Below are 10,806 nucleotides of genomic sequence, written 5' to 3'. Positions count from 1 at the left end.
ATGTTAGTACTAGAAATCACACAATGAATAAACTTCTCAAAGGAAGAGTTTTCTTTTCTCAAAAATCTGCCGATCTTCCTTACAAACGTGGCCATATATAGGCCTTATGGGATATGCCAATATCTTTTATGATTAATGCTAATAAAGAGGAAATCCTACTAAATATAATATCATGCCAATACTAGCAAGATATCTCTTATTTCCTAACAAAAATAACAAATAGGAAAATATTTAACGGATATTCTTTCGTCGATCCCTTCCTTCCAAGTAGGATTCTGCCATATCTTGCACTACATCATTCTCCCCGGGAAAGAGGAAATTCGCCCCCGAATTAGGCAGGGTAGAAAAATCATCATCAGACAAGTCGCCGTGGTAAGGAATGAGATGACGGACATTGAACACATCAGCAGTATGAATATGACTGGGAAGTCGCAAACGGTAAGCATTAGGATTGATCTTCTCAATAATTTCAAACGGACCAATCTTGCGAGGACCCAATTTGTTGTATGTGCCCGTAGAGAAACGTTCCTTAATAAGTACAGCCCAAACGAAATCACCTACCTCAAATTCAACGTGACGACGATGCTTATCGGCAGCCGTTTTGTACTTCGTAGAGGACGCCACCAAGTTTTGAGCAGCTTCGTCATGTATCTGCTGTAAGTGATGCACCAACTCATCAGCAGTGGCATGTACTCGTTGCAAATCTGGCACAGGCGCAAGATCAAGGGGTGAACGCGGATTAAATCCACAGACCACTTGGAAAGGGCTAAACCCGGTGCTCTTATGAATGGCTCTGTTGAAGGCAAATTCTGCTTGAAACAAATGCTTGTCCCATTGTTTAGTGTGAGAACCCACCAGGCTGCGAAGTATGTTCCCAAGAGATCGGTTAACAACCTCTGTCTGCCCATCCGTTTGAGGGTGATAAGCACTGCTGAATTTCAACTCCGTACGCAATAATTTCCAAAGAGACCTCCAGAAATGACTAAGAAATTTAGAATCACGGTCCGATACAATGGACTCTGGGAGACCATGAAGACGATACACGTGTTGAAAAAACAAAAATGCCACATGAACTGCATCCGTAGTTTTTTTGCAAGCTATAAAGTGCGCCATTTTGGAAAATCTGTCAACGACGACAAAAATAGAATCCATCCCATGTTGAGTGCGAGGCAAACCCACAACAAAGTCCATACTAATATCAGTCCAAGGCTTAGACGGAATTGGTAATGGCATATAAAGACCAGCATTTGTCGTAGAACCTTTAGATACCTGACAGATATGACAACGAGAAACGAAACGTTGTACCTCTTTAAACAAGCGCGGCCAAAAGTATGATGTTGAAACCAACTGGAAGGTCTTGTCACGACCAAAGTGACCCTCGTGATGCAGTTCTTGAATGATACGTAAACGCCAGCTACAGTCAGGAATGCAAAGTCGAGTTCCCTTGAAGAGAAAACCATCCAACAGCGAGAACTGGGTACTGTTGCCAGCATGCACAGCGTCCAGAATTGAACCAAAATAGGGGTCAGTCTTGTATAAATCAGCAAACGATTCCAAACCCAAGACCTCCGTCCGTAGTGACGTTAGCAGACTTCGTCGACGACTGAGACCATCAGCCACACGGTTCTGAGTTCCAGCCTTGTGTTTGAGGACAAATGTGAAATCTTGTAGATAATTAGCCCATTTAACTTGTCGTGCATTCATCTTGTCTTGATTGCCGATGTGCTTGAGAGCATCATGGTCAGTAAACAACACAAATTCAGAATGAATCAAATAATGACGCCAGTGCTTAAGGGTTTGGATGATGGCATAAAACTCTAGTTCATACGTGCTGTAATTACGCTTAGCGCCATTTAATTTCTCACTAAAAAATGCGATCGGTTTGCTGGATTGGCTGAGGACTGCACCTATACCAACCTTAGAGGCGTCTGTATGAACCTCAAATGGTAAAGAAAAATTTGGTAACGACAGTATAGGGGCAGAACAAAGCTTCTCCTTCAGTAAGAGGAAGCTTGCTGTAGCTGCATCTGTCCAAGAAAACTTGCCATTCTTCATGCAATCGGTGATTGCTGCTGCAATAGTGCTAAAGTGGGGAATAAACCTTCTATAAAAGGATGCGAACCCATGAAAACTCCTGGCCTCATGGATTGTTTGCGGACAAGGCCAAGTACGCACAGCATCAACCTTCGATTCATCCACGGAAATACCATCCTTGGATATGATGTATCCAAGAAACAAAATGCGATCTGTACCGAAGACACACTTCTTTGTAGCGGCAAAGAAATTTTGCTGGCGTAAGACCAAGAATGGTTTTAATACTTCATTCATGACACGCATAAACGTACTCGGAGCATTGGAGAGACCAAACGGCATCACCAACCATTCATAAAGTCCTTCCCTAGTTTTAAAAGCGGTCTTCCACTCATCTCCAGGCCGTATACGAATCTGATGGTAGCCACTACGCAAATCCAATTTGCTAAAAATCGTAGCACCATGAAGCTGGTCCAGGATATCATCCAGACGAGGGATGGGAAAACGATACTTCACCGTAATCTTATTAATAGCACGACTGTCCACACACATGCGCCATGAACCGTCCTTCTTAGGAATGAGTAACGCCGGAACTGCACAAGGACTAAGACTCTCCCTGATGAGACCCTTGGCTAACAACTCCCCTACCTGACGTTGGAGTTCCTCGTGTTCTCTTGGGCTCATACGGTAATGAGCTCGATTAGGGAGAACCGATCCTGGTACTAAGTCTATCCGGTGCTGAATAGCTCGAGATGGAGGCAACCCATCCGGAAGGTCAACGGGAAAAATGTCTGCAAAGTCCGATAATACTCCCTGGATACATGACGGAACCGCCACAGTCGACGCAGATGCAAGAGAAAGGCCACAAAGGATGAACACAATACCCTCATCCATCATCTCGGTCTCAAACGTACGCCAAGACAGAAAATTGGAAGCCAGATTAGAGAGTGGTTTGTGCACAGTTTCCTTGGCAGGTACTAACGTGACGCGAGTCGATTTGAACAAGAATGAATATGTGTTTAGTTTACCATTGTGAATTACCTCCCTGTCGTATTGCCAAGGTCGTCCCAATAGCAGATGACAAGCATCCATAACCACGACATCACACCACAAAGCATCCTCGTATACAGAACCAATGGAAAACTTCACAAGACAACGTTTGGAAATAGTTACCTCCGAACCTTTACTCAGCCAGTGAAGAGAGTACGGACTAGGATGTTTCTCTGTCGATAACTTGAGTTTTCTCACAGCCTCTTCAGACACCACGTTCTCACAGCTGCCTGAGTCAATGATCATTCGACAGACTTTTCCTTCTATGGTGCACGTTGTCTGGAAGATGTTCTTTCTGAGCCATGACTCGTCAGTGTCAACCTTCGGCGTCAGGAACGATGGTCGAGAAATCAGCAAGCAGTCACCTTGGTCTCCCGGCAGAAATACTTCATCGAACTCAGTTGATGTCTCCTCCGCATCAGCAAATATATCATCAGCAGCAGTCGGCTCTACAAGTAAAGCTTTGCCGGGTCGACCAGCCTTACGACAATCGTTTGCCAAGTGACCAGGATCACCACAACGGTAGCATTTAGGACCAGGCCTTTGAGACGTACTAACATTCTGTTGAGCGGAAGCAATCTGTGAAGGAGTAATAGTAGGACGGCCAACAGCTGCTCTAATTGACTTACGGGATAATTGTTTTTCCAAACGCAGAGCTCGTTGGTGAACCTCAGACACAGAAAAATAATCAAACATATTTAGTGTGTCTTGGAAAGTCTCACGTAGACCACCTATATAGCGGGAGACAAGCTGATCATCGGTGTCTGTAATACCTGACCGAGTGACCAAATCATAGAACTCTTTTGTATATTCATCAATGGAACGAAAACCCTGACGAAGGTTTTGTAAACGAATATACAGTTCTCTGGTATAGTTAAATGGCAAAAAGGCTGAACGCATACACTTTTCAAGCCTTGCCCAGGAAGAAATAGGAGTGTTACCTTTTTGAATCCGGGAAGCTTTCAGTTGACGCCACCAAACAGCAGCCCTACCCCGAAAGCGTGTAGCCACAAGCGGAACCACTCGATCATCAGGAACCCTCTTAAATTCCAGAACTTCCTCCACAGTAGAAAACCAGTCGATACAATCCTCTGGTGTCAACCCGCTACCATGAAACTCAGGAATTTCGATGCGGAATGATGATTCCCAACTCCTAGATTCACGCTCACGCCCAGCAAAAGGGTTATCAGTATCATTATCGTCATCGGCATCAGATGAATTGGACTCATCAATAGGAGGATGACGGCGCTCATGTCGTTGTAACAGGGTTGCTACCTGACCGGCGAGCTGCTCAACCGTGCGTGATAGTTCATCGTATCTCGTTCTCTCCATTACCTCCTCAACTAAAGCCTCGCGAGGACCACCCTGACCTCTACCACGAACCATGTTGGAAGGATCGATACCCAGTTTCTGAATACCAAATGGTGTAGAATGTTAGTACTAGAAATCACACAATGAATAAACTTCTCAAAGGAAGAGTTTTCTTTTCTCAAAAATCTGCCGATCTTCCTTACAAACGTGGCCATATATAGGCCTTATGGGATATGCCAATATCTTTTATGATTAATGCTAATAAAGAGGAAATCCTACTAAATATAATATCATGCCAATACTAGCAAGATATCTCTTATTTCCTAACAAAAATAACAAATAGGAAAATATTTAACGGATATTCTTTCGTCGATCCCTTCCTTCCAAGTAGGATTCTGCCATATCTTGCACTACATCAATAACCCATCCACATAATCATAACAATATATACAAGATTCTGATGATGTCATATCTACGAAGTTCAAAAGATAAGCGTTATACTTCGTAGTCCAATTCCCTAATACTATGATCATACTTTTATGATCATGTCACATGAGTAGAGTATTATACAATATGTACAGTATATACAGCTTCGCAGCTATGTTGTATAACACGACTTGAAAGATACTTTAGGAATAAAAGTCAATATTACTAACCTCAAGGCAATGGCGAAGAAACATAGATACAAAGAGTGACCTGAACCAAAACTGAAAAAGTAAGACGTACCCAGGATTGGGGCATTTCCTTTCTTTGTTCCAGCTTGACGATGCTGGTGGTGCTAGAGGAGTTGCTGACTGTATTGCTAATGTTTTTGCTGTCGTAGGTTAGGATTCAGCCATTGCCTTTTTGTTCAGCTTCTGCCAAAAAATACTACGTTCATTGGCCACAATAGGACCCAACCCAGTGTATATCTCTTCCCATATGTCTGACGCGGTTGATAAGCATTCCCCAACCTCAGAGCTTCCATTTCCTCACGCGAATAACTTCGCTTACTTCCCTTTGTTCTCGACACAGTTCTCTTCAAGATTGTTTCGGGTAAATTTTCTCCTAGAACAATTCCCCTGTTTCCCTGATTATTGCTTTATGTTCTCAGAGAAAATTCCAGCCCTTTCTTTTTCAAACTTGTTACTTACAAGGTTTGTGGTGTGACTCCTTCATACCAAACACTTGAAAGTTAAAGCAGAATAGAGTGCATATATATACGCACACTTGCACGTTATATCAGAGTAAAGTTGAAGTGCATCTGTACACATTGCACGACATTAACACCGGTAACAGAGGAGAGGGCATATGTGCAGAATGCAGTGCTAGGGTCAACGACTTAATACTAATGCTAGAGTAGAGGACATAATGCTCAAATTTCAGAAAATCGGTACATGCCATGACCTTATCAAGCCAGGGCAGATGTCAGACCACAATAGGGATATGTGAACTTTTGAAATGCCCCCTCATATCTTTGGTCGAAATAGGAACCCTATCCATGTACTCGCACATTGTTCTAATATAAGCCAAACTGGGAATATTGCTCAAAAGAGCATCAGATTGTTCACATGTACAGATAAATTCAAACTTCAAACAAACTTTTAAAGTTTCAAATAAAATTTTCCGAGTTTTTGCATGTACAACTGAAACTAAAGTGATCATAGAGATCCCAGCAGAAATAGATCTGATGACGCAAAATCTAAAGTAAGAAAGTATGAATATAGTATCATTTACATATGCTAGTACCAGTAGAATGATTACATATCACTAAGCTAATAATATTTCAGTAAGACATGCAGTGAAACAAATGAAGATGCAGGCCAATACCTCATTCTGACGGAAGATGGTTCTCCCCATACCGCGTGTGAAAACAAAAAAAATTGCTTAACCGCATACGGCAACACACATCAACTAGTAATTCTTAACAGCAGATCAAAAAGAACACAGACCCTGTACCTCAAAATTTACAAGCAGCCTAAAGAACCTTCACCATGTATCCGACAGTGTTGACTCTTCATTTACGATTAAATAAACAAACCGGCATTGCTTTTGAATCCAACTTCCAACATCCACGCATGGTTCCTAGTTTTTCACCAGTCAATAAGGTTCTTACTTTTTCCTCAGTTAACTGGATTGCAGGAATTTGATGAGAGAATCTAAGCAATTCATCGTGTGGTATTTCAAATACGGAATCATGGCCTGCTCTTCTCTGAACCTTGAAAATTGTCTTGTAATCAGAAACCTTCTCCAAAACCAACACCTTGATTGTACCGTCTACATTTACAACTTTGCCTATGTCATACTCACATGTTTGGAGGTCAGAAGAAGACCATTCTGAACTAAAATTCCTATAAATCGCCCACACCTCCCCTTTCTTTGGATAGACCTCATACGTGTTTTCCTTCACAACTTAGTTTCCCTTCACAACTTCTGCTTTTAAAAGATGTGAGAAAAAAGCAGTATCATCGAACTCCGTTTCGTCACCACTAGAAAAAACTCCACAGCATAAAGGCATATTATTCTCAAGCCACTTGAGCATACCCTTTGGTGGGGTGCAAGCTTCAAGCCATTGTATGTTCACTTTAAACTTCGGGATTGATTCAACCTTTTTGATCAGACCATAGTACTTCGGCAAACCATCCAACTCACAATACAAAGCCCACACCTGGCCAGCTTGGAATTTAACTTCACTTTTGTCATCTTCAAAGGAATGAAAAACCGACTTTGGTAGTTGATAAGGGTCTATAAATGAAGAAGGTGAAGAAGCAATTTGCTCAGAAACTCTCTCTGCCTTTGCTGTTACACCCTCTGGAGTACTTAAAGTCTTAGATTTCCCGACATTTTCTTTACATTCTTCGGCGCATGAGGCTTCTCCTCAAATATAGATTTTAAGGAACGCTGCTTTGTACCACCAAGAATTTCATCTTTTGCTGTCACACCATCTGAAGTACTCAAATTCTTGGATTCCTCGACATTTTCTTCATTTACATTCTTCGGCGCATGAGGCTTCTCCTCAAATATAGATTTTAAGGAACGCTGCTTTTTACCACCAAGAATTTCATCTTTTGCTGTCACACCATCTGAAGTACTCAAATTTTTGGATTCCTCGACATTTTCTTCATGAGGCTTCTTCTTTAATATAGATTTTAAGGAGCGATGCTTTCTACCACCAAGAATTTCAGCTTCCCCATCAATGAAATCAGATACTTCTTCAAGGTTACTGGAAAGGGAAGCAGGATCAAGTTCAAAATAACCATTTGTTCTAACCGAAGGAACCCTGTGAGAGAATTTCAACATTTCATTAGATGGTATCTGAAACGTATACATGCCATTGGTTTCGGTTGCCTTAAACGAGCATACAAAACCTTTTAACTTAACCAATTGGGATACCAAAATGCCTGATTTGTTGACGTAATCTGACAGGACCACAACAAATTCATACTCATACTCTCTGTGGTAGTCCCTGTCAGAGCTCCATTTAATGTTCCAGTTCTTGTAAAGGGCCCAAGTTTCCCATTTTCGTGGATAGATCTTGTAAGTATCCTGAACACCTTTTTCACAGACCATCTTATGGGAGAATGTACCTATCTCTTTAACTGTATCAGTCTTCTCGAGTTTGAATTTCCCACAAGCAAACGGTAACCCGTCTGTCTTCCAAGCAGTCTGATCCGGGTCATCAGCAACAAACTCCAACCATGTGAGCTCCACCTTGAAAGGCGAGTACACTTTATTGATCCTAGCATAGAATCTGGGCATACCATCTAAACTGTCAAAAATGGCCCATATCTGATCAAGTGCAAAGCATTCTTCAGTTCTATCCCTGTCAAAGCTATAAAAATCTGGATAAACAACTTCAGCAACCACCGGTTCAGGTCCTTCAGAGTTCCCATCATCTTCAGCTACTTCTTCTCCATTATTCTTGCAGTTCTCCGCAATTCCATCTGGTGTACTTTCTTCAAGGACTTTTCTTTTATCTTTCTTCACCTTATCCACTGGCTTACTGATTTTAGTAGTCTTTCGTCTTGATCTGCTAGCAGTATCGTCTTCATCACCCAAGTTCTCTTTGTAACTAACATCATGTTTTCGCCAAGATGATCTGCGAGTATCACGACCACTGTTGAGTCCAGAATTCTGTCCAGCTTCGTGGTCACAATCTTCTTCCATGTCGCAGCTGCTTTCAGTTTCAAGACTTTCTGTTTCCTTTTCCGTGACAGAGTTTCGTCCTCTTTTCCTGTTCTTGGTACCCGGAGGTGTAGGTTCAGCGGGTACACTTTTTTCTTTCACTTCCACTTCCACATGGACATTCACATCTTCTTCTGCTTTGGGTTTAGGCGCCCTTCCTGACACCGTGGGTGCCTGAGATACTGGTGTCACATTGCCACGATTTCCCTGTATCTTCTGATCAGCCTGAGTCGGGGCATCTGCCTTTGGGGGCACTGGCCTACTGTTAACTCCATAAGGCATCCCTTGGTTATTCAAAGCAATAAAAGTTTTACTACAGTGTTGACAGCGAAGAACTCTGTTCATAGCGTCTGTGTAATACTGGTACCTTATCCTACAAGAAGGGCATTGAGTCCAGAATGTCTGTTGACCATTAGCCTGCTGCTGTTTTTGCAGGTGAGTCTCCATCCTCTTGAATAGTGATGAAAAATCGGTACTCACAGAATGTTGGCTCGGATGGTCATTCATACTTGGCTGATTCTGAGACTGCCTATGTTGCATAACGTCACGCTTCATATCAAATTGTGACCGTTTTGACTTGTCACAAAGAATCCTCTCTGCATCCTTGATGAATTTAAAGGCAGCTTCTGCACCAGGAAACTTGTTCTTATCAGGATGAAGTTGGAGGGCTAGATTTCTGAACTTCTTCTTAATGGATACTTCGTCAGCAGTTTGCTCAATCTGAAGGATGGCATACCAGTCTAGGTCTGAACCAAGTTCTTTTTTGCGTTCAGCAGAACAGTGTACTTGGCATACAGTTAGCATTTGAGTAACATTTTCTACATCTGGGTATAGCTTTTGCGCTTCAACGAGCATTGTTCGAGCTCCCACATAATCCTTGCTGTTCATTTTCTTCTCAGCCAATTCCTTGGCTCTTACAGCAGCGTTCCATTGATAAAGATCAACAACCATTTCTGTCCTCCAAATAGCTTTCTCAATTAGCCAAGACTTCAAATCGCAGACTCGCAGGAACACACAATACGACAGATTATGTATAGATTGCTGTCCTCCTTACAAAATCCTATTTATGAACCAAGATGATGTAATTGCGTTACTATACTTTGAACACAATAAAAAAGCATCAGCAGAAAACATGTCAAGTCAAAAGAATGATAAGTCTCTAATTCCTTACATCTTTACCGGCAGCAGCCTTAACAAAATTGGCGAGCAAAATTGGGCAAATCTTGTCCTCTGAACAGCACACTTGCACAAAATCCATATTGACAAATGACAAAGTGATTAGGGATACAAGGAAAGAAGAGAAAGCAGACAAACAGTGGATGCAACAAATACAGCGGGACCAAATGAATTCAAAATCAAATGAAAGTAAATGCCGCAGAACATGCACCTATAGCAACATCTATAAACTCTCAAGTTTTTTAAGTTCATTTTCAAACAAAGATTTAATATCGCATTCGAAGCTTATGAACTTTGAAATTTCTTTCAGTTCACTGTCAAAAATAGGTTTAGTATATCATCCAAACATGGAAAAGTGGATTACATTCTTAAAACAATACAAATCCATAAACCCTAACATGTATAACAGTGAAATTGAGTCTTCATCGCCAAAATCCCCATAACCTATCAACATATAAATAACAAGTACAAAACCCTAAGAGAAAAAATAAATAAAAATAAATAAGAAAAACCCCCAAAACTTCATTTCAACAATATGAGGATTATATTCAGCGAAAGAACTGAATACCCTAATTAACTACGAAATAAGTAATAAAGAATATAAAGAATCCCTAGGATGAAATCAAGTAGGAAGGAACTTACAAGTTGTAGAGGAAGATCGAAGAAACAGTGAGAGGATTTTGGAGGAGGAAGAAAAAATTCCACCACCACCACCAACAACAGCAGCTCCTCGAATTTGAAAAGTCAAGAAGAAGAAAATGAAAGAACTTCGTAGAATACGCCTTTTAAAAAGAGAAAATAAATTAGAAAGAAATTATTTATAAGGCTTCGCCCAGGTTTAGGGTGTTGGGCTTTGAAGGCTTTGAAAAGATGCTATAAACTGGGCCAAGTATCTGCTTGAAACAAATGGATTTGATACTAATTAAAAGAACGATTTCGTGGGCACTAGCCCATTTTGGTGGGGACTACTAAGTGATAAAATGTCTACCGTTATAAGGGGTGTCCTTAAAGTGTGGAAATGACTAATCTATCCTTAACCTATATATATAACCACCACCTCCCACCACCACCACC

The 10,806-nt window shown here is 41.3% G+C and overlaps 1 protein-coding gene across 2 annotated transcripts; it reads right to left on the bottom strand.

Annotated features, from left to right (window-relative positions):
• Nucleotides 1-6,059: 6,059 nt before the first annotated feature.
• On the bottom strand, nt 6,060-10,505 carry LOC113344958. Of its 2 annotated transcripts, none has more exons than XM_026588829.1 (3): nt 10,375-10,505; nt 9,728-9,798; nt 6,060-9,616 (listed from the first exon to the last, which is right to left on the bottom strand). In XM_026588829.1, the coding sequence occupies exon 3, from the start codon at nt 9,505-9,507 to the stop codon at nt 7,192-7,194; it is 2,316 nt and encodes a 771-aa protein (XP_026444614.1). In that variant the 5' UTR covers nt 9,508-9,616; nt 9,728-9,798; nt 10,375-10,505; the 3' UTR covers nt 6,060-7,191. The 2 variants fall into 2 exon arrangements, with proteins under 2 accessions (XP_026444614.1, XP_026444615.1); XM_026588830.1 differs by having other exon boundaries at nt 9,728-9,786; nt 10,375-10,474.
• Nucleotides 10,506-10,806: the final 301 nt, after the last annotated feature.

The sequence above is a fragment of the Papaver somniferum genome, unplaced genomic scaffold, assembly GCF_003573695.1.
Source record: "Papaver somniferum cultivar HN1 unplaced genomic scaffold, ASM357369v1 unplaced-scaffold_80, whole genome shotgun sequence".
Taxonomy (NCBI): Eukaryota; Viridiplantae; Streptophyta; class Magnoliopsida; order Ranunculales; family Papaveraceae; genus Papaver; species Papaver somniferum.
Note: the sequence above shows the minus strand (reverse complement) of the source record. Positions and strands in the feature narration are given on the sequence as shown.

Bases quoted from the DNA above. Each gene is read 5' to 3' on its own strand.
- LOC113344958 (XM_026588829.1), bottom strand. From the start codon at position 9,507: ATGGTTGTTGATCTTTATCAATGGAACGCTGCTGTAAGAGCCAAGGAA.